General features: G+C 40.2%; 1 protein-coding gene, 1 non-coding gene and 1 pseudogene across 5 annotated transcripts in view; 2 read left to right on the top strand and 1 right to left on the bottom strand.

Moving 5' to 3' along the window:
- The first annotated feature begins 223 nt into the window (after positions 1-223).
- Positions 224-286, top strand: LOC129066124 (U7 small nuclear RNA). Its single transcript, XR_008528656.1, has one exon. It is a non-coding gene; the product is annotated as a U7 small nuclear RNA (small nuclear RNA).
- A 5707-nt stretch (positions 287-5993) lies between these two features.
- DCAF5 (DDB1 and CUL4 associated factor 5) overlaps positions 5994-24144 on the top strand; it is a 99291-nt gene continuing 81140 nt past the window's right edge. For 3 of the 4 annotated variants that reach the window (XM_054567374.1, XM_054567375.1, XM_054567376.1), the window contains exon 1: positions 6018-6231. In XM_054567374.1, the coding sequence (XP_054423349.1) occupies positions 6018-6231 (214 nt within the window). Of the gene's footprint in view, positions 6232-24144 lie in introns of all 4 variants that reach the window. The other variant, XM_054567377.1, reaches the window with a different exon arrangement.
- On the bottom strand, positions 16561-16629 carry LOC129066123 (uncharacterized; annotated as a pseudogene).

The raw sequence follows: 24144 nt of genomic DNA on the forward strand, positions 1-24144 counted from the left end.
AACAATAATAATACTATTCAATAAATATAAACTTCTGAGCCTTGCATTAAACAAAACAAAATAACATGAATGGTGAAGGGATTTGACCAGGTGATTTCTAAAATTTCATGGGCTTTATTATGGGATTTGAATAATGATTATTTTCTAGTAGGCTCATAGATAGCCAAATATATCATTAGCTACAATTTAAATGGGATCTGTAGTCAATAATGCTGATTATATTTAGTGCTTACAGCTCTTTTTTAATTTGTCTAGTAGGTCTTCCTGTCTTTACCGGAAGACCCAGGAAAAAAAAAGTGCTGATTATTTACAACATGAGTTCATGTAGTTCATTCAGAAGGATGAAAACACATGTTGTGGTGAGTTCATTTTCTAGGAATCTGTCTTTGATCACCACTGAACCTGTAGAGACAATTTAAATTTGACCTCTGTACCAAAGAATCTTCTTGCTTCTCCTTGGGTATATTTTACTTTGGGGAAGGATTATTGCCCAGTGTTATTTTCTAAAAGGTAAAAAGCACACTGAAGATTTTTTAAATTGTATGTCCATAGGATTACCTCAGGAAAAGAAATCTTGGCTAAACAACTCCATACCTGTTACACTAAACAATACTGTTTTTTACCAGTTTCTTGTCTCATTCACCAGGGGTTATTCATGTGGAAGCCTAAAATTAAAAATAAGTAAAAACAGCTGGCTCATAATGATTTCTGCCAAGAAAACTTCAAATATATAAAACCCAGGTGATTGGCATAGAATAGTACAAAAATATTACTGAGTGAGTATCACATGAATAATCCTGGCCATTGAGAATTTCTACCCACTTCCACTCCATAAAGGTTATTTCAAACTAGATTTCTTTGTTCATCATGAAGAATTATGCATGGCAAACTTGAACCAAATGTCTGAAAAGTTGGAATGTAATTTGAAAATTCTAGTGACAAATAATATTCTGGATTCAATTTAAGTACTAAGTTCAATTATTTCACAGCCTGGGTATTTGCATCAAGACCTGTGAAAAATGCCCCCTTTACGAAATGAGTGAGAGCCCTGGCCTGGTGGCTCAGTTGGTTGGAGTGTCGTCCCATATGTCAAAATGTTGTAGGTTCGATCCCCGTCAGGGCACATACTCTAGGTTGTGGGTTCAATCCCCAGTTGGGGCACATATGAGAAGCAATCAATTGATGCTACTCTCCCACATCCATGTTTCTCTCTCTCTCCCTCCCTCCCTCTCTCTCTATCTCTAAAATCAGTAACCATACCTCAGGTGAGGATTAAAAATATGAATTAGACATCAATAACAAAAGGAAATTTGGGGAACTCAAAAATATGTGGAAATTAAACAATATACTCTTAAATAACTAATTGGACATGAAAGAATTCACAAGAGAAATTAGAAAAACACTTTGAGATGGACATGGCCAATAAGGACATGAAAAGATGCTCAATATCAATCGCCATCAAAGAACTGCACATCAAAACCTTAATGAAAAAAAAACCACGGTGAGAAACCACTCACTTACTTGTATGGTTATAAGAAAAAAGATGGATAATAACAGGGATTGGCAAGGATATGAAAAAATTGGAAAACTCTGACATTGTTGATGGGAATGTAAAATAGCTACTTTGGAAAAACAGTCTGGAAGTTCCTCACGAAGTTAAACAGAGTTATCATAGGGATTTTATATATATTTCATGAGGTTTTTTCATATCCGAGATCTGAAAACAACATCCAAACAAAACCTCGAACACAAATGTTAATAGCAGCATTATTCACAATAGCCCAAAAGTGGAAATAGAACAAATGTCCATCAACTGATGAATGAACAAACAAAATGTGGTATACTTATAGAGAGGAATATAATTTGGTCTAGAAAAAAATGGAGTGCTCAAAAGATGCTAAATGAAAGAAGCCAGACAAAAACGCCACCTATTGCATAATTCCGTTCATATGAAATATTCAGGATAGAGACATTAAGTATCTAAGTGGTTGCCAGTGAATAAAGGGAGGGAGGAATGAGGAGGGACTGCTCATGTGAGGGGGGGTTTCTCTTTGGGTTGATGAATATGTTCAGGAATTGGAGAGTGGTGGCGGTTGCACCCCTTTGTGAATATACTAAGCCACTGAATTCTGTACTTTAAAAAGGTGAATTTTATGATTATGTCAATTGTATCTAATAAAATTATTATTTAAAAAAATGGAAGGACATATGTCCTATAGATCTTATTGGAAAAAAATTGTTTAAATAGATCAGTTTTTTCCCCCCAAATTCAGATTGACTGCTATTTGAAATTACCAATATCCTTTAAAATTTAAATAACATTAGTTAAATTATATGTGTGAAATAAGTATTATTTGTCTGAATTAATATCTCTTATGAGTAGCAGTTTATTTTATTTTTTAAGATTTTATTTATTTAATTTTAGAGAGAGGGAAGGGTTGGAAAAAGAGGGAGAGTGAAACATCGATGTGAGAGAGGAACATCAATTGACTACCTGTAGTGTGTGGCAGTCCAACCAGAGACCAAGCCTGCAACCCAGGAATGTGCCCTGATGGGGGAATTGAACAGGTGACCCTTCACCTTAAGGCATGATGCCCAACCAACTGAGTTACACTGGTCAGGACTAGTAGTTTATTTTAAAGTTCAAAATATTTTTAAGTGAAAAATTTCTGAGCACATTAGTATCTATATGTAGTTCTTAATATGCTAAGATTTAGTAAATATTTGAGAAGAGGCTTAGTATTTTCTTAGTTATTTTTTTTTTATTTTTTTAGCTTTTTAAAAAACAATTTCTAAGTTTGAGCTTTTCCTTAGCATTTAGTCAGTTTTTAAAGGTTCTTTACTTTTCCTCCTGTGATACCAGGGCCAAGAAAAAGAGAAGTCAAAGAGTAAATGAATTTCTGGGAACTCAACATCTGGTCAGTATTTGATCCTTGGTGAAGCAGTTAAGTAAGGGTTAAGTAATTTCAATATCTTGGTTTTTCTAGAATGAATTTATAAAACAGTGTTTCAGGGCTTCCTGAGTATGAATGTTAATTTACAGAAGTTTCTCGCCTAAGAAAATGAGGAATTTTTCACTCTTTTCCCTCCTCCTCCACACATTCTATGCAGTGGAGAGATTACTCAGGAGTCCAATTGCATTTGCTATTTTTAAGCTAAGTACACTGGCCTTTTCACTTTAAATGCCTATATCTGGAAGGCCACGCTCATATGGTCATTGAAGTTGATTAAATGTTTGTGTTATACAGTTATGTACAATATTATTAGTTTGCAATAAATGACCCATGGGGGTATGTTAAATTCTTAATATGAGCAAACAGATACCATGGGGTTTGATCTTAAAGTTGAGTTATATTATAGGTAGGGTTGCCAGATTTAGCAAATAAAAATAAAGGATGTCCAATTCAATTTGAATTTCAGATAAACAATGAATTATTATTTTAGTAGTATATCCCAAATATACTAAGGTAATTATTCATCATTTATCTGAAATTCAAATTGAATTGAGTATCCTGTATTTTATCTTGGCAACATAATTATCGGAATAAGGAGAGGTTTTGTGTACTCTTAAAAAAAGCTGTCCCAACTAGCTGTAGGATATAAACAGACTAAGTGGTCCTAGATATCTGTCCTGGCTGGTCACTGAAAGTTAAGGAAATTTCTTTCCAGCAAAATTCTAGAATTGGGCTGGCATGTGGCTAAGTCCTGGTCCATCTTTAGGCTGAGGTAAATGGGGCAGTTATTCCAGAGACTGGGGAAAATCAAGTCTCATATAAAGTTGTGGAGAAGAGATAAATGCTGAAGGGAGAGAGGAGAGTGTGTTTTAAATATTGCCACAATGAAGGCCACTTCAGTCACACCATTACTACTACGCCCATATCCCCTACCCCAGGCAAATAAGGTAGGTATATTAAGTGATGTCCTATTAATTGAAAGGAGCCAGAGGGCTCCATTTTTTAATGTGTAGAATGAGCATGTGAAGCAAAGAAACAGTGAGATGGGAAACTGACCTTGAAATTGTCTCCACTGGAATGAAGGACAGATACTTCAACCTCCACACATCCCACACCTGAAGTCATTACCTTCCTTTCCAAATTCCTCCCCAATCCCTAAATTCATTCATATACTTAGTGGCCACTAGATGCTGGCATGTGTTGGCTTTGGACACACACACCCATGAACAGAACAGACATGGTCCCTGCTCCCAAAGAGCTTATAGCAGAGTGGAGGACAATGTTATAATCACAAAATAAATGATTAAGTACACGTTATGATATTGATAGGCAAAGATGTTGGGTGTACTACCAATTTTTATACAGGATTATAATGAATAAACACTACGAAGCATCCTGAGAATAAAAAAATTTTTTTTAAAGCACTATACATTTTCCTATTTAGAAAAACAATGTTCCATTTAAACCATAATTTCTGAAGTTTGGTGAATTGCTGTTAAGTTCAGCAGTATTTGAGATAATATTGACTGTTAAACATTTACTTGCCTATTTGTCATTGGTATATTAGTAATCTTATCATTGTCATTGTCCAAAAAGTAGAAGTAGGTGATTTTTCTTGATGGGTGAACCAACCTCGTGTGTTCAGCTCATCTTTCATGGTGGCGTACTAGACTGACTACCTATATGCCATCTCTAGTACAGAGGATGTATCTGTAATCCCTGTGAAATTCAAAGGGCAAAACTGACACCGGCCTTTTCAAATAGTTTATTACCATTTTAATGACGGGATAGCTTATAGGAAAAGGACAATGCATTGAAAAGGGAGGTTTTTACTGCATCTGGTAGAATTCCAAAGCACTTGACATCCAGTCACTTGACTGGGGTCAAGGCCAAGACTCCTTCCGAGCCCTCTTCTGGCTGGAACTAGTGGCTGGTTAACAGCTATACAGCCTGAGAGACGCACACTTAAGACCCTGAAAACGACCTCACCGCACCCATTGAAACAAGATGCATAGTCTTATTTCCGAATAACGCTTCTTGTGTCTTGCAAATATACTTGGAATTAATGGACACAAGTACTTCCTGTGTCTCAGAGCTTTCTCAACTCGGTTTTGGCAGTTTTGTTTTTTTTTTTCATTTCTTTAAGAATCCTCCTTCCCCACCCTCTCTTCCCAAATACCGCTCTATTACCTATCTACCAGACGGTACAATTTAGCCTTTTTTACCGAATAGCTGGAGGGAGAATTAGAGCACGGAATTAAAGGGGGCGTGGGCAGTGTTAAAAATTTATTTGGTGGGGGTTGGAACGGATACACCCACAAAATCCCCAAGCAACCTTACCCCGAGTCCAGTCCTAACTCCTGGGTCCCTTCCCTTGGACAAGGTTCGGGCGACCGCAGGAGGACACGAACTGAGGGAAGACAACCGAAGCCTCCGCCCGCAGTTCTCCCTCATCTCTTTGCCCCCTCGGGCTGCATTTTCCCGACCGAAAAAAAAAGAACGGGGAGCCAAACTCGTCCTGGCGCTGGGCCTCCAGGAGGCGATGGACCACCGGCCGCCGGGGGAGCAAGGAGAGCCCGCAGCCCCGCGGCCACTTTGATTGTTACGCGCCTTCAACTTAACAGAGTGCAGCGATCAGGGGGTACCGCGGGGCCTCCGCCCAGCGCCACCTGGGTCCTCGCGCGAGGTGGAGCTGCGGCGGGAAAGCCGAGCCGCCGCCCGCGTTCTTCCGGCCAGCAGCCCGCGGCGGGGGAGGGGCAGCCGCCGCCCGCGTTCTCCCGGCGCCCGCGGCCCGCGGAAGCGCGGCCACAGCTGGGGATCAGCTGCTGCAGGAGGCGGAGAAGCAGAGGGAGGAGCCTGGAGGAGTGGGGGAGAGGGGAGGGAGGGGACCATCAGGAAGCCGCGAACGCCACCGAGTGTCTGCACACCTCGCTCCGTCTGCCATGGCTGGTTAAAGAACCATCCGGATCGCAGCGCGGGGGGAGGGTTGGGTGGGGGGAGCGCGGCGGCCGCGCGTGAGGCCGAGGGAGGGGCGGCGGCGCGAGCGGCGGCGGCGGTTCCAGGATGAAGAGGAGAGCTGGCCTGGGGGGCAGCATGAGGTCAGTGGTGGGCTTCTTGTCCCAGCGGGGCTTGCATGGGGACCCCCTGCTCACTCAGGACTTTCAGCGGAGACGCCTGCGAGGCTGCAGAAACCTCTACAAGAAGGACCTCCTCGGCCACTTCGGCTGTGTCAATGCCATTGAATTCTCCAACAATGGAGGCCAGTGGCTGGTCTCAGGTAAATCAACCCCCTTCCCCTCCCCGCGCCTCCCGGCCCCTTTCCAATCTCCCCCTTTCGCTCTCCCTCGCCACCCTCCTCCTGCCCTCCGTCCCCACCTCCTCCCTCCTCCACCCCCCCTTGTGCGGTGGGAAGGTTTGGTGTCAAATTAAAACCATTGCAAGGGGAGGGAGGGAGGGGAAGGGGAGGATGTCTTTATAAAAAAGACCCAAAATGGTTGACAGGTCCTTAATTCTCTTCATCCCAAGTGTAAAGTGATCTCTCCCGCCGACTGCCCCGAAAGTGTGGGTTGGGAGGGGGGCGAGGTTACCGCTTGACAAAGTTTGATGGGAAACTCTTCCTCCGCGTACTTTAAAAGGTGTGGGGGCATCTTGGGGATTGGAGGGGGAGGAGGCCGAGGCGCGCCCGAGGCTAGGCGGAGCTCGAGCCCCCGTCGCCGGCGTCCAGGGGTAGGGGCCTTGAGGACGGGCGGTGACAGGGCTGGCCGCCGGAGGGGTCGAGGGCTGGCTGGGTGAGCGGAGGGGAGGTGACTGGCGGCGGGTCGCTGTTGGCCGCCCCCCTCGGCGCCCTTACGGGCCCAGCTCCATCTCCTTTCGTCATGTTTTTATTATGATTTCGGGAGTGTCGAGGGCTCTGGAGGCGAAAAGGCGCCGGCCTGAACTTGAATGCGCAACTTGTGAAGCAGGGGGTGGCGACTGGGAGACCCCGGGAGACTTGTTGGCGGGAGCCCCGCGCCCGCAAACCCCTCCCCGCGGCTGCCGTTGCAGGTGGTCTCAGATCAACCTCCCACCCGCCCTGTTGGGCTGGGTTGCCCCCGGCTCTGCCGCCGGTGTGGGGAAAGTGGCGAAATCGAGGCCGGGGCTCCGGCCGGGCGGTGTAGGCCTCGCTCTCCCGGGGCTCCTAGCGACAGGCAGCTGAATCGATAGCCTATTGCTCCCGGGGAGGCCGGGGCCGGGGCCGGGCCAGCCGCGGCGACAGCTGCCCCGGGGGAGGTGCGCCTGGGGCTCGAGGGGGCGCTCGCCACCGCCCTCCTCCTGGGGGTCGCAGACCCGAGGCGGGCGAGTGGGGATCGGGGTACGCTGGGGGCGGCTCCCCAAAACCCGGCCAAACGGACGAGGGTGAAGACGGGTGGTGTGGTGTTCCCGCTAGCCTTCTGCCCCCTTCGTTCCTTTTCCCTACATTGAGAGGAGCAGGGAGTCAGTCCAGCGCTGGACGTGGCGCTTTGCTTCACCCAGGCTGGTCCCCGAATGATTTCCTAATTTACGTCAGTGGGCAGCTCGCCAGAAACTTCTGAGATCATGGCAAAGCATCGGTCTTTCTTCGTGATTATCAAAGTGACACGGGGTGTGCAGTCCAATTTGGGGGTAACAGAGATACGACGTGTATGGTCATTTCACGATGAACATTCAGGGTTTCTCCAGAACTGACTTTTCACCCCAGATTGTTTTCTCTTTGACTAGGTAGATTTTGACCCTAGATCATCCCCGGAAGAAACCTCATATTCCACTTCAAGGCATACCCCAAACAAAAGCTTTCTTCCCCCACAGGGCCAAAAATTCCAAAGACAAAATGGGGGAAGGTCTCTAAAATCTCCCAGTTCCCCTCCCCGCCGCATCTGCTCCTTCTGTATTTATAATCCTGTCTCCTTTACAGACTAGTGTATTCCAACAGAGATGCTCCCAGACACAAGTATAAACTTACCCTAGTGGGTTAGGGAATGGGGGGGGGCACTCTTCTATAGACTGACCTAATCATTTCAATTAAATCATAAGTACAGACATACATTGCCCAGTTTAACACACTTTTTAAAAACAACAGATTTATTAAGATATTATTCACATGTCATACAATTTACCCATGTAAAGTTAACATTTTCTAAAAAGCACTAATAAGTTGCCTCCATTCTCTACCGGTTATTGTTATCCTTGTTCAGGACCTTCCTGTGTGTCTTAAATGAACTCCGTTTTCTCTAGTCTTGACCAGTTCATTTCCTTTATCTTAAGTTTAATCCGTAGAAGATGAGGTCCTTTCCACAGGTCAGGCTCTGACAAACCTGGTTCTAGGCATTTGTTTCCTTCCTTTTCTAGGTCTGAGTTGCCCAGATCCACCAGTATTTTCTGGATTCCAGCCTTCTTTGCCCCTATTCCTCCTTCCCCTCATACTTCCTTTAGCTCAGTTCTTCCTGTTTCGTTTTTATCTACTGCTACCCTGTTTTTAGTCCTTCCAGCTGGCTTTTCCACCCACCCCTCCAGTTTAGCTCAGATAGACTTAGCTTTTCTTATTTGTTCCCAGAACACAGAATTTTGCTTAACAGCCTTTTTAGATATTCAAATTCCATTGACTACAACTTGGGCTAACAGAATGTTCCTCCTGTTTGCTTCAGATAAAGGAAGCCCCCTCTGGGAATAATAAATACAGCTTAAGTTGTTAATGCTAATTAAATTTTGTTCTAGGGAGTCTTTCAACAATCTTTCCATATTTAAAACGGTTTATAGTGCCATGTTTACATTTTATCTGTCATTGTTCTTTAGCAGTTAACACCTGAGGGGAGAGGCACAAAAGTATTTTGAGGTTAATGCTGTCTATCCCTAATGCTTCACAATAAGGTGGTGGGAGACCTGATTCTAGGATGGTAATGAGATTACTTTTGTGCACTTTGTTGTTGATATCTTGTCTGGATTGGTAAAGTCCTCAGAAAGTGGTGACTATAATTATTGTTCACAGTCTGCTCACTCTTCTTATTTCCTTACTATTTGGTCAGGCTTCTATTTCTTGTAACTGACACATACTATTTGATAGAATTAAATTAGACCTAGGGCAAAAATAATATTTGCATGATTCCTGTAGCTTTATAAAATGCTATTTGTTAAGGCTACATTGCTTTTTTTTTGTTCTAACAGCTGGCCCTCTTTCCAGGACCCAGTGAAGCCAGCAGATAGTAAGAGTAAACCAGAGAAAATCAGGAAGGCCAAAAGGCCATCATCAACTAAGTGAGGTTGTGACAGCAAGTGGGAGGGTGTTTTTTTTGACATTTTAAAACATTAAAATATTTTAACCAAAATAGTATTTTTCTTTGTTGTTGATCAGAAAAGGACATTACTGTAATGTCAAATAAGCTGTGTCATTTAACATGTGACCTTAGTCAAGTTGCTGAGCCTCTCTGAGTCTGTTTCTTGAACAATGCAATGGGAATACCAGCACTTACTGAAGGGCCGTTGTGAGAACTCCATTAGGCCAAGTTTAGGTTGGGAGCTAAACAGAATGCCAGGCCTCAGAGAAAACGCTGAGTTTGTTTTCTTTCCCCTTTATACTTATAATTCATGGTGTCATTATTAGATGACACTTGTTCTTACAGTATTGGTAATGAACCTGGGCAAAGGGGGCAGACAGGATAGTTTTGTGACCTTTTGATGTGGAATGAGGAAGCACATGTGGTGTGGAAGGAGCTGGGGTTTGGTGCTGCATGATAGGACCAGTCACAAACAGTATGAAGGTAAGTCCCTTCATTCCTCATCTGTAAAATGGGGATAACAAATTGCTCTCATACCTAACAGGGCAGTAGTATTCAATGAAATGTTATCTGCAAAGGTACTTTGTAAACTACATGTGTTTGAGTGAACATTACTTTTTATAAGGAACAGTTTATGCTTGATGCCTGCAAATCTCTTAAATATTTATGTGTTAGCTTTTTTAGGGATGAAGAACAGTGTATGTTGAAGTTCTAGTTACAAGAGATCACATCAAGGGATCAAGGATGTTATGTTAGTACAGATATTTAGGGGATATCCTGGATTTAACTTTTTAAGTTTTTGGTTGCATGTAGTACTTTCCATTGCCTTCATTGCCTCCTCTTATGCTTCTTTTCCCTGGAATGGAGTCCTTTATATGTTTCCTTACATTGTCTTTTTTCTTTGGGAAGAAGATGAACGTCTTGGGATCTGATTGAGAGACTAGTCAGAAAGCTCTGTGTGTATCTGACTTGGATTGTAACTCAGTCTTCTGTTTATAACTGGGATAACTAGTTTGATTTCTATTTCACATGGGTCTTTTTATTGATCATTATTAGGTATGCACAGTTATATAAAGAGATTAAGAGCATGAACTCTGGAGTTAGTCGGGGAAGGGGATGTGAATATCAGTTTAACTACTTGCTAACTGGGTTACCTTTGACAAGTCACTTAACCTCTGTTTTCTCATCCATATAATAAGGACAGTAATACCTCACACGGTTGTGGTGAGGACTGAATGAAATAATATTTGTAAAGTTCTTACTTAGAACAAGGGCCTAGCCTATGCTGTCGCTCTGGTTGCTACTGCTGGTGCAACTGTTAATATTGCTGTTCAACTTGAAGCTTACAAAAAGCTTTTAGAACAGTTGTTTTCAACTGGTGGCAAGAATTCTTAAAACATGAAATGCCTGACTATTTAATCTGGAGCACCTGACCTCTTTTCCCTTGGATTGTCAAATAAAATAATGACAACAGCTAATAGAACAATAGCCATCTGGTGTGAATGAACCAAAATTATACGGGGCGGGGGCGGGGAGATTGATTATTTATTTATTTATTTATTTATTTATTTATTTATTTATGGGAAGGGGGGCAGAAAAAGAGGGAGAGAAACTTCAGTTGGTTGCCTCTTGAATGCACCCTGACCAGGGACAAAACCCACAACCTCAGCATGTGCTCTGACCAGGAATCAAACCAATGACCTTTTGCTTTGTGGAAAGATACCCAACTAACTGAGCCACAATGATCAGGGCAAAATTACACCTATTTTTTTTCTTGTCAGATTGGCAAAAAATACACTTTTTAGTGTGCCACAGAATTTTAGTAATTAGTTTATATGTGCCATGACATGAAAAAGGTTGAAATTGCTGTTTTAGGAAACTGACATAATTAACCTAACATTTATTACACATGGTAGAGTACAGTGTGAAAAATTGAGAAAGATCTCAGTGAAGTGAACTGTTAAAATTGCTTCGTGAGTAAGATCAATCCCAGTATAGGCATCAAATCATATTTTTAAGCATCAGATAATGACTATGATAATAACTCTATGCTTAATTTGAACCCATTAATTAATGATTTTATTTTCCTGTTGCCTAATCATTAGTTATATCACATTTTATATTATAGAATCAGCTTTTTGTAAATAAATTTATGTAAGAGCATATTATCTATAGGTAATGTGTTTGGCTTTAGCCAGTTAAAAGTTTGACTTTATTAGACTTCTCATGAGTTTAATTAGGATGAATTTCTTGAACCAGTAGAAAGTGTATCAGGAGAAGTATAGCTCTTGGTAGGGCAGATTTCTAACTTTGAAGAGCTGTCATGGCGCTTATATTTTGACAGGGTGATTAAGGGAATCAATTCTTGGATTTTCTTCTGGGCTTTTCTATTTACTGAAAAGCCAGTGTTTTGAAGGTTTTAAATTTTATTCTTTGGTCTGTTTATTAGTTCAACAAATAGTTTTTGAATGCATACTATTTGTAAGACAGGAGCTATGAGAAGAACAGAGATGATGAATCATGCTCTCAATAAGCTTGCATTTAGGAACATTTACTTCACATTTGTAACAGTGCATGACCCTTTTTAATTTCCCCCTCTGCTCTATGATACTTTAATAGATATTTGATTTTTCCCTGGCTTATGATACTTAATATAGCAAAAATCCTCTTGCTCATGAGCTTTAGTCGGAAAGAAAGAAGGCTCATAGAGATGGTCTTGGAGAACATTGCTATGATAAATTATAGAGATCATGTGATAAGGATAAGGTAACAGGGATATTTATAGATGCACATTTTTCTCACTTGTTCTTCAGTCAGCTAAGTGGTATCTATCAAAGACTGGCAAATTTAGAATTATGCTCCAGTTTGTCACTTCCCCTTAAAAATAACCTAGTGAGGTTTAACTGATGACCACCAGTCTTATTAGACGTTATTATAGTACATCAAAAAGTTGTCTTTTTATGTTCAGTATGTACAAAGAATCATCAGTGACTTGACTTACACCAATGCATTTTTGATTATTAAGAGTTCCTAAAAGTGGCAGCCCTCAGTCACCACATAGAAAGGAGGTGTCAGCCAGGTGCAAGTGTGTGCTCATTCACTGGGAATCGAGAGATTGGATTGTCGGGTACAGTTGGAATCGTTCAGTTCAGGGAAACTTCTTTTGCCCAGTAAAACTTGAGACACAAATGGATACTGCTTTCTGGATACTGAATTAAGAAGTGGATGCATTTATTTTCTCCTGCATTGAGCACTTCCATTGCTAATAAAGTGTTTGATTTTAATCTTTTTTTTTTCTTTTTCATGGTTTCAAGAAAGAAGTAATTGCTTTTCTTATTGTTTTAGTCTGGATTTATATACTCAAGGTTAGAATTAAAGACTTTTAAGGTTAAAGGAACTAAAATCCTAATTCAGATGGAGATTAAGAAGGAATCAATTCTGTTTACAATTTTGGTGCCTTACATTATATTGTTTCTTATAATTAAAGAACTGAATATTAATCTTTGAGGAGTAACCCTTAGATTATTGTGAGAATATGAAGTTACATTTCTTTTTCTTTTTCTTTTTTTTTTTTTTTGAACTTACATTTCTCATCTACTTAATTCTCTGTCCTTTAAAAATTTTGATTTTTAAGTTATAAGGGTTAGGTTACTGTTTGCCAAAGTTTGGGTATGTAAGCTGATTTTAGGTGATCTTCGAAGAAATGTTTAAATTTTAATAGTACATTTAGCCCTAGTCAGGTGGCTAAGTTGTTTGGACCATCATCCCATACACCAAAAGGTTGCATGTTCAATCCCCAGTCAGGGTGCATGGCTAGGTTGCAGGTTCCATCCCCAGTAGTAATGAGTGTGGGAGGCAACCAATTGATGTTTCTCAAGTCGGTGTTTCTCTCTTGCTTCCTCTCTGTCTCTCAAATCAGTAAACATATTGTTGAGTGAGAATTTAAAAAAATAGTACATTTATTTTTATACCTATTAGAACAGTTAACTAGCATGTATAAAATACTGTTTTTAATGGATTTATTGCTTAAAGTGTGGTTAAGTTTTAAAAAATTAATTTAAAGAAAAATAGTGTATATATGTTTATGTGGATGAAGCAAAAATCAAAAGATGATCAAGGTTGACGGAAGCTTAGGAAATATTGCATTAGATAAGTTTTTTTTTTAATCTTCTTTTCTTCCTGATTGAATTAGAAAGAAGGAAAGATCTTCATTTTATGGATAAGGAATGGAGCAATAGAAAAGTGACTAGCCCAGAGCTGCCCATCTGGCCTTTGGCAGTCCTTACCCTAAGTAGGGCCCATAGCTCCCAGGCAGGGGCTGTTCCTTTTCTTTCTTTTTTACCTACCCCCGCCCCACCCGCCAAAAAAAAAAAAAAGAGAGAGAGAGAGAGAAAGCTTATTTAGAAAGTTACAGAGGTAGTAGAAGGACCCTTGGAGTTTAGGAAGGAAGAAGGGCAGAGGTACCGGGCCTGGAAGGAAGAAGAGGGGGAAGTGAAAGGCACAGTAGTGCTCAGAGAGGGAGAGCTCCTGGGGGGCAGGAAGGGGGCGCTGTTTCTAAGTTGCCTTTTTATGTTTCTCTTTTTTTTTTTCTTATAGGGTAGGCTAGTTTTTCTGGATCTTTTTTTAAAGAATTAAAGGCTGAATGCTAGCAATTTCTCAGCACATATACAACTCTAGTTGCTCCTCTTAGATGATAAATTGTATTTCTGTGTTTTGCTGTAAAGTTAACATGTTCCACACAAGTATCTTGTTTATTCATTAAAAATATTTAGTGTGAACTTATGTGTGCTTCTTTAATCTTAATAACTATAAAAATTATTGCTTTAACAGGTATTTAGCATGTAATGTGTACCAGGCCCTCTGCTAAAGCAAATATGGCTTATTTGCCACCTGGAAAATGGCCAGTATAATCTGTAGTCTAGAAAGACCAAGGGGATTTGAAAGTTTTGTATTAGTTGTCATAACTAAGTGCTGAAGAATCAAGAAAGAACATTGATAAATGTCTGTTGAGGGTTCTGTAATGCAGAGAACAGGTAGGGCATTTGTAGAAAAAGATAGATATTACTATACATTGTTTCTGGTTAAAATGAAGTAAAATGTAATTCTAGAGATAAAAACAGATTTTTATTACCCTGGTCTTTGTAGAATATTTTGTTCCAATAGGTACTTCCTAAGCTTTTGTTCTTTTCAGCTTTCCTACTTACTGGTCACCACTTCCAACACAATAAAAGCTTCCTAAAACTTAACTCTCATTCTCTCACACCCCCTGCTGATCACTCAGAAACCTACAGTGCTACCCAGTGTCTACCAGTTAAGTAGGATGCCTTACCTGATGTTCCATTGAGACAATGCTGTTTATAAAATAAATGTTTAATAATAAAAATAGCTAATATTTATTCATGTTATTTATCAAGTATTATTTGGGGGCATTTTTTATGTCAGGCACATTTACATAAATGATCACATCTAATACTTAAAAGCATCATTCCTTAAGTTAGGATAGTACTGTTATTCTTATTTTACAAGTGAAGAAACTGAGGTTTAGAGAAGTTAACTTGTGGAAGCTTCTATAGTTTGTGGTGGAGCTGGATTTGCGACCTGGGTCTGCATGAGCTCCAAGACATGCTGCTATCTGCTCTGAAATTTTTAGAATGTTATGTACATTTTAAAAGGATTTGACTTTTTTCCTACATTCTTGTCTCTCAGTGCTGTCACTCGGATACTTTACTAACTGCTTTTTATCCCCCTTCATGTATAAACAGGGGACTGGGGGCGGTGCTGAGGGGGATGGACCTGCAGGCTTGGAGCCAGTAAGCACTGTTCTGGTCACAGCTGCTGTCCTCACCCTCCAGCAGATTTTTCTCGGTGCTAGAAATCACTTCACCTGGCTTTTGGTCTTGGCAATCATTTAAAGTCTACTTTTTACACTCTGTGTTCCACACTTGCTTACAGAAATCATGTGACTAACTTCACACTGGGTTAAACCCACTTACTTTAGTCTAAGAGTACATATACTCTGGTTACCAAGTTGGTTCCTCTTCTCTATTAGCCCCACTAAAAGTACAAACAATATATATGTATTTACTGAGCCTGTAATTTGAGTTTGATATCTGCTGAAAGTAGTCTGATTGAGTACATTTGGCTCAATTTCAGCCAACAGAAATATGTATCTTTCCTCATAATTATACATGGGGAGAAAATATGCCTGAGGCACAGATGAATAATGTGGTTCAGAATAAAGTGCTTTTTAGAAGAAGGTTTAAACAATGTAACATGGGATTATTTGCCCAGAGAGCACTCACTTGGAAAGTTATTTGGAAGCACTTTTCACAGACACCGTATTCTAAAAGGAGGTATAACTCCTAGATCAGATGATAAGCCTGTTTAATCCTTAATGAACTGGAAGTATAGTGTTCTGTCAAGTAAAATTTACTTCTGTCACTAGCAACTTCATTCTTCTGATAAAGAAGGCATTTTATTTCTAAGGTTATTCACTGGGTGAATAAGGAGGGTTGCTCTGCAGGTTCTGCTTTTAGGTTCCACTTGCTTTTCACAACAAATTTCCTAAGTCAGGGAGGGATTTAGGGAAAGACATGACAATAGTATTTTGTCACTTTAGTTGTCTGCTGTTTCCATGCCTTTATGTTTACACTCTCCTTGACACCTTCTTCACTCCTTGCACTTCACAGTGTTAAATACCAAGATTCTATCATGCACAGCTCAGGATACAGAGTTGATATGCCTTGGAGATCAAGTCCTTGTGCTCTGAGTGTCATTTTCCTATTGGGGTCATGTTTAAAATGGAAGTAATATTCCAGGGCTGGGGCATGTAGGAATCAACAAGAAAATGGCATTTGAGGACATTGACAGGTTTAAAATAAGATCCAAATGGCACAGATGACTGTCGGGGAAAGGCAGACTCCCATCTTCCCTTTTGCCTCTGCTGGGCCTGCTGCTGGTTGATAAGGTGAGACAGGATTACTTCATATGGTTGTAAGGTAACTCTGTAGGTCCCCTGTCTGCCTTGCTGCCTGCTGGGATCCTTTATAACTAAAGTGACCATGTACTCTGGTTCACGTGAGACCATCCCAATTTCCCCATTGTCTTGGTACAATTTACTAGTGCTCCTTTAATTCTTAAAAAGATCCTAGTTTGGAAGATAAGTTACATGACCACTTACTCATCACATCCCAGCTTCTGGTACTCAGGAAAATCCAAAACTCTAGTCTCTCAACTCCTCCCATTCACCATTGAATGCCTGTGGTGGAAAAAGCCTCCATTCTCCCCATGTCCCGTCTTTCAGCCGCCACTTGTTTTCTCTTGTGCAGGAGCCCTGCTAATCTTCTGTGTCGTTCCAGTTTTAGTATATGTGCTGCCAAAGCGAGCACTTTCAGCTGCCACTTTTAAGGTACTGGATTGAGCCTGAGAGGCAGTTAAGATCTTAGTTACCAGTCCAGCTCCTTGTCTTATTAGAAGGTGTATGTGGGGGGAGGGGGGGATAAAACTATTAAGAAAATGTTAAGTTCAAAGGCTAAGTTACCCTTTTTTTTTTCCTGTATACCTCTTCTTATAGTTCTTATTCTACTGTTCATCTGTACTTTTTTTCTTTTAAGTCTTCCTGTGGGTTGTTAGTTTTCAGAGTTGATTTTGGGGAAAGGTACTTTGAGGAATGATTCTCCTCTGAGTTGGGAATGTTTTTCCCTGAAGTGTTTTTAACTAAAAGTGAATATGCTATTGATATTAAAACCATGCGACAGGCTTAATTTTGTGCATTATCTGTCCAGTGCTTTAGTCTAGAGTAAAATTTGGCCTCCTCCAGTGTATAGATTGGCCCCGAGAAGGGTTTTCAGGAATTGTAGTTTTTCAAGTGTAGCCAGTTGGCTCTACAATGTCTTTCATGTTGAGGAATGTCATCACTAAAGAAGTTTAAGCCCTGACCACTGTGGCTCAGTTGTTTGGGCATCATCCTGCAAAGTGCAAGGTCTCAGGTTTGATTCCCAATCTGGGTGCTTAGGAGAGGCAACTGGTGGATGTTTCTCTCTCACATTGATGTTCTCTCCCAATCTTTCTCCCTCCTTTCCCCTCTTTCTAAAAATAGATAATAAAAAAAAAATTTTGGGGGGGGGGTTTAAGGAAGTTTAAGAAATCTAGGTTAGAGTCCTGATTTCACCATTCTCGCTTGTGATCTTACGCTGTTGATGTTCTGTCTCTGTAGAATCATAGAATTTTATTGCTGGACACAGCTAATGATGAAAAGGAGCAAAGGGGTAAAGCAATTTGCCCAGTAGATCACTACTAGTTAAGTAGTACAATCAGGATTAAAATGTGGGTCTTCCTACCTGGTCCCTCAGTAGGGATAGTTAAGAGGTTCTGCATTTGTAAGGGACTGACTTATGTAAAGTGTTAAACTCTTTGTGGCTTACTCTGCCAGTTCATTTGATAAAAGGTTTCATTGTCCTTGAATATAGGTTGGTTTTTTAAAAATTTTATTTATTGATTTTAGAGAGAGAGAGAGAGAAACATCAATTTGTTTTTCCACTTACTTATGCATTCATTGGTTGCTTCTTATATGTGTCCTAACTGGGGATTGAACTAGCAACCGTGGCAGATCAGGACGACACTGCTCTAACCAGCTGAGTAACCCAGCCAGGGCAAACATGGTTGTTTTAATTAAGTTGGTGGTGTCCCATTATTTTACAGATGAGTAAGTAGAGATTTTCCAGGGTGGAGGCTGCACTGCCATTCTGGCCAGGTCTCCAGTTTTAATTCTTAGCCTGCCTATACTTCCTTACTTTGGAAAGTCTGTTTCCTTCCAAGAACATTACTCAGGAGGAGGAATTTTTTGCAAATCCAGATGCCTGTCAGATCTTGTTACACAACTTCCCTCATTCTGAATTTCCATTCAAGTCTTGTATTTAAATTCCAGTTGTATCTTTTTTTTTAAAAAAAAAACTTCACTCACAGATATGTTTTACTGATTTTAGAGAGAGAGGAAACGGGAGGGAGGGAAGGGCGCGGGGCGGGAGCATCGATGTGAGAGAGAAACATGGATTGGTTGCCTCCTGTACCCGCCCAACCTAGGTTTGTGCTGGGACTGCGGTTCAAACCCGCAACCTTTTGGTTACCAGATGACACTCCAACGAACTGAGCCACCCTGCCAATGCTCTAGTTGTATCTTTTGTGTTGCTTTTTAACGCCAATAGACTAAGTGGAGCCTCTGAGATTGTAATGTTTCTTTTTTTATAGTTGCTGTAATGATGTTTGATGGCCTAGTGCACGTATCATTTTCTGCCATAGATGTCTGAGGCATGTGTTTGGCCTTAGACATACTAGCAAGAAAAAAACGACATTTACATGTTTGGTAGCCAGCTTCAAGCAGCCTTGATTTAGTTTCAGAATTGACATCTGTTTATACCTGCTTGAGGCTAGATACTATTGTGCCTTCGTAGAAGGACTGAAAAAGCTTTGGGGCCTGCATTGGTTCAATCTTTTTAAGATTGACCTAGAAGAGAAAAGAAGCTTTTGTTATGTTGTTAATGTTCTTTATGCAAGGAATTTTGCAAAAGTCAGGCAGGCAGTGTTCTTATTGAAAAAAACCTAAAAAAGCAGAACCTGCTCAGAATGAAGGAAGAGCAAATATGATATAATCAGTGAGAAGCATATTGTCCAGGTCAGTTGTCTGTGGCAAAATAAAAGAGACTGGATCTGGTCTAGGAGAACCACTACCTTAATAACCTCTCTGAAGATTCTTGCTATTGTTGAGGCCCTGAGAATCAGGGGTTTTTTTTTGTTTGTTTGTTTTTTGTTTTGGATGCTCCTTCTAGCCCTATTCAAGAAGCTTTTGTTCTTGGACATTTCACTAATTCCATACTTTACTGTTGAGGATTTCCTGTTGAATCATACAATTCATCAGAATTTGGCCCTTATAAGACAGGCTTCCCACGTATTTATAAGTTTTTAAAACATCATGTATTATAGGAAATTTAGAAAATAAGGAGATATTTAAAGAAAGTAAGAAGTATTCCACCTACTTAGGATGATCATTTTTGATACATGGGTCATATTTTAACCTTTTTTATATGCATATGTATATATTTTAAAAATAAAATAGAAATTAGGCCATCTCTGCTGTTTTGTAACTTTTCTCTTACATAATACTAACATTTTTCATAGGTCATTGAATATTCTTGAAAAGCAGGGCTTCTCAACATCAACAGTACTTACATTTTGGGCTGGATAATTCTTTGTTACAGGGGCTGTCCTGTACATTGTAGGATGTTTAGCAGTGTCCCTGGCCTGTAACCTGTATATGCCAGTAGCAACTCCTCAGTTGTGACAATTAGAAATTTGTCTGGACGTTGCCAGATTCTCCTGGGGGACAAAATCACTCTGTTGAGAACTGCTATTCTAAAGCAAAACTTCTCAAACTCTTTAGTCTCAGGATCTCTTTATATTCTTAAAACTCATTGAAGACCTCACAGAATTTCAGTTTATGTTGGTTATATTTATTTTTTTCTTCCAGGTGATTTTGAGAGTATGTTTACTAAAGCTGGGGACAGTGAAACAAGAAAGGGCCGAGGACAGAAAAAGCCACAGGAGAGAGACTTGACAGGGCTCTAGAAACATCATAGGAGAGAAGTGAGCCGAGGCGGGGCTGCTTTCAGCCCCCTGGAGAGTCAGAGACAAGGGGGCCTTTGGGACAGGTTCAGGGGGTTAGCCTGAGAGGAGCTGGGGATGAGCTGTTCCTGCTCTGGTTGCAAATCTCCTGGGGTCCCTTAGAGCAGGGGGCCCCAGCCCCTGGGCCATGGGCTGGTACTGGTCAAGGCCTGTTAGGAATGGCAGGAGGTAAGCTTGAATCACCCCAAAACCTTCCCTCCCGCCCTGCCACGCCTCCCCCACGCCCTGCCACGACCCCCCCCCCCCCCCCAATCCATGGAAAAATTGTCTTCCATGAAACTGGTCCCTGATGCCAAAAAAGTTGGGGACCTACCCCAAGGCTGCCTTAGAGTTTAGGAGACGCATGCATGCCTGTGGGGGGGAAAGCATGAGAGTGCTCCTGGCGGGGTGAGAGCACCTTACTGACCTTTATCATATTAGAATTTAAAGCTGAGAAAGTTCAAGGTTTATTTAAGAATAGCAATAATAAACTTTATATTAACAATATTTTAATTAAAATAACTTCTAAAATAAAAAATAGTGAGAAGACTAACATTGTTACATTTTTCCAAATCTCTTTAATGTCATAAGTTATGAAGACATCTACATTTGCTCTGTTGTGAAATAGTGGTTTATCTGATGTATATGTAGAAAATTCAGCTTTATACAGATATGTAATTAGAAAAAGGGGAAGAGTATTTTAATGCTTTATCACGACTGTATATTCTACTTTGTTACTCTATCAAAACTCAACACGTGGAAGTTTCTTTTTTTTTTTGAAAGATTTTATTTATATAGTTTTAGAGAGAGGGGAAGAGGGCGAGAGAAACATTGATGTGCGAAGAGGTAACATCCATCGGTTGCCTCTTGCACACCCCGAGCTGGGGACCTGTCTCACAACCCAAGTATGTGCCCTGACTGGGAATTGAATCAGTGACCTTTTGGTTTGCAGGTCGGCACTCAGTCCACTGAATCGTAACAGCCAGGGCAACAAGTAGAAGTTTCTTAAAGATTAGTTGCAATATACAATTTGAAACTATTTTCAGACAACTTTTCTTAGTTTGTTACATTAAAATCCTTTACTCTGCCTTTAAAGCCTTCCTCTCAGGTGGCTGGTTTCTCTTGAAAAATGGGAACATCAGGCAACTTGGAGCCTGCATTCCTCTATGGCTATAACTGGCTGGAGCTGAGTAGCGGCTTTTCCTTTAAAATGGGTTGTGTTTTCTCCAGTATGCAATTTAATGTGGCAATTTTGCTACCTAGCCCCTGTGGTATTTGAAAGGCAGTGTTGTATCATGGTAAGGAGCAATTGCTGGAGCCAGATTACCTGGATTCACATCCCAGCTCACACCCTTGGTTGCTCTGTACCTTGCTGTTGTTTAGCTTTTCTGTACTTTCATCTGGATAATAAGGATAAAAATACCTACTTCCTAGGGTTGTTAAAAGGATTAGAAGAGCCCTATGCATTGTTTTATAACCATGACACATTGATCATTTAAAAGAGTGATTCGCTGAGTTATGCAGATTTTCCAAATCTTGACCCATTTCATTATATACTTTAAGAAATCTTATTTGTTAATATCACCACCAATCTCATCAGAAAAGTTTTTAAGTATTGGGAGATGATTGCTTGCGCTGTTGTGAATACAGGTATTTTCCGAATTTTATCATTGGCTACAAATACCAGTTGTTTTCCTTGACAGGACAGGTTCATCTTGATCATTTTTGAGAAAATGTCTGCCAAGAACTCAAGTCTGAATAACCATAGTTTGTCAGTTATTTCAAGTAAAAATAGTGTTCTATGAAAAAAGCAGTCGGTTTAGCTCGCAATATGAACTATCACATTCATGCATTCCACAAAATAACTCTTGTTCTTCACTATTCAGTGTAAGTGCTTCATGTGTACTTCCCATTTCACCATACAGAATATTAAGATGTGTACTCTGGTTGAAATTTGATAAAATTATTTTTACTGCTTCATCAAGGACATTCCTACATGAAACTGACATCTGCTTTTTACTGCCAGCATGTGGCAGTTAAGGATACACTAATGACTAGTACAGTTTGCTGCACTGCCTTGATTATCCCTAAGACACCAGTAGTTTTAAAAACCACCATTGCTTTTGCACTATCAATGCAATGTTAACACAGTGAAAAAGGCAAATAACATTGTAGTGTTATTATGAAAATAGTTTCAACTTTGCAGCTCTTCTGGGGTTCATGGAACACTTTTTGAGAACAATTGTTCTAAAGCATGGTATGACAGCGTTGTATCCTATCCAGGGCCTATGTCAGAATTTAACCATTTACCTCATCCTTTTTTTTTTTTTTACTTTCATCACAATTCTTGCAGCTAAACTTTCATGAGAATTTGTTTCTTTTTCCTTTTTTAAAAAAGATTTTATTTATTTTTAGAGTGAGGGGCGAGAGGGAGAAAGAAAGGGAGAGAAACATATACTGGTTGCTGACCCGCAACCCGGCATGTGTCCTGACCCAGAATTGAACCAGCAACCTTTCGGTTCATGGGCTGATGCACACCAGCCAGGGCTTTCCTTTAGAACAAAAGCTTAGAAATGGGATTCTGGGTCAAAGGATATGTATGATTTTTAAAAATATTTATAAAATACAATTGATATATATTTACTCTTAAAGAGGGTTGAACTAATTTATACTTGTACCAGTTCACTGAGACTGCATTATGGCTATTGCTGAGTATCGATTAATCTTTGCCAGTTCAGTCATACATGAAAAATGGTGTAATTTTAAAAATTTATGATTGCTTCAGTTCTCATATAACTAGCCTTGATGATTAGTGAGTCTGAATATTTTTAACTTATTTTTGGCCATACGGTAGTCTTTCTGTAGGCTGATTACATCACAACTAATTAGGTTTCAACTTTCTTTGTTAATATAGTCACATTCTCCTAATACCTCCTGAGATTAATCCCTAGCTACCCTATTTGCATTTGGATGTGTAGCAAATCCCTGCCTCATATATAGAGGTCCTCCCTTAAAGAGATAGGTAGTAAAGTTGCCTGGTAAACTATTCCAAATTTTAGAAGTTTTGAGCCCTACCTTTTTTTGATTTTTGTCATATTTAAGAGGTATTGCTTGTGGTATTAAACATTTTTTTAGGCTCTCTTAAAACAATGTTTGAAAGGAGACTATATAATGTCTATGAAATTATGGTTTAAAATTTTTAATTTAAGAATAGTTGGCACATAGTATATTAGTTTCAGATGTATAACATTGTGAATTGACATTTATATACCTTATGTGATCACCACAGTAAGCCTAGGACCCATCTGTCACCATCCAAAGTTATCAAAATATTACTGACTATATATATATATATCTCCATAGCTTATTTCATACCGAGAAATTTGTACCTCTTGTTGCCCTTCACCTTTTTTCCCCTTCCCTTGCCTCCCAAATCATGGGCTTTATGTACTAGGGTTTTTTTTCCCCCAATATTCATTAAAATACATAATTGTTAAAGTCATTGCTCTACTCTGAAATCATCCAGTGGCCTCTGCAGGGCTTTAGAATCAGACATACTGGATCTGAGTTCCACTCTGCTTCTGAGGCAGGAGGTAGAATAGGAAATCCTGAGGCACTACAGCTGTCATCAGTCAGCATCCTGAGAGTAATTAGCATTGTGGTTTCCTCCCGGAGTTGTGGGAAATCACATGTGTAGATGCTTAAGTAAAAACCCTATGAAGCCTGGAACCATTCAATAGAAGAGAGCCATTCTTTGGCCAAAGATGACCTGCTCCCATATCTTGGGATGATGAAGTCAAGAGAACCAAGGCTGAAGCTACTATCCCTTTGGTTCCTGGAAGAAATGAGGATTTTGCGAGTGGGGATGATTTTGACTTTGGAATTTATAAGATATGTGTTTACTTTAGAATTAAATATTTTAGTGTAACTTTTGTTATGACTGAATTTCTGCACATAATTTTTAATTGGTAAAATGCAATTCCTGACACTTTATGTATGATTAAAGTCCCTATCCTTTTTTTCCTTTTCCTTTTTAAAGACTTTATTTATTATAGAGAGGGGGGATGGGAGAGAGAGAGAAACATCAGCCTGTGGTTGCTTCTCGAGCACCTCCAACTGGGAACCTGGCCCACAACCCAGACATGTGCCTGACTGGGAATCGAACCCTTTGGTTCACAGGCTGGCACTCGATCCACTGAGCCACACCAGACAGAGCCCCTTTTTATCTTTTTCTTGTCTCCTGATAA

The sequence above is a fragment of the Pteronotus mesoamericanus genome, unplaced genomic scaffold, assembly GCF_021234165.1.
Source record: "Pteronotus mesoamericanus isolate MK-2021 breed Mesoamerican mustached bat unplaced genomic scaffold, CSHL_Meso_final contig_182, whole genome shotgun sequence".
Taxonomy (NCBI): Eukaryota; Metazoa; Chordata; class Mammalia; order Chiroptera; family Mormoopidae; genus Pteronotus; species Pteronotus mesoamericanus.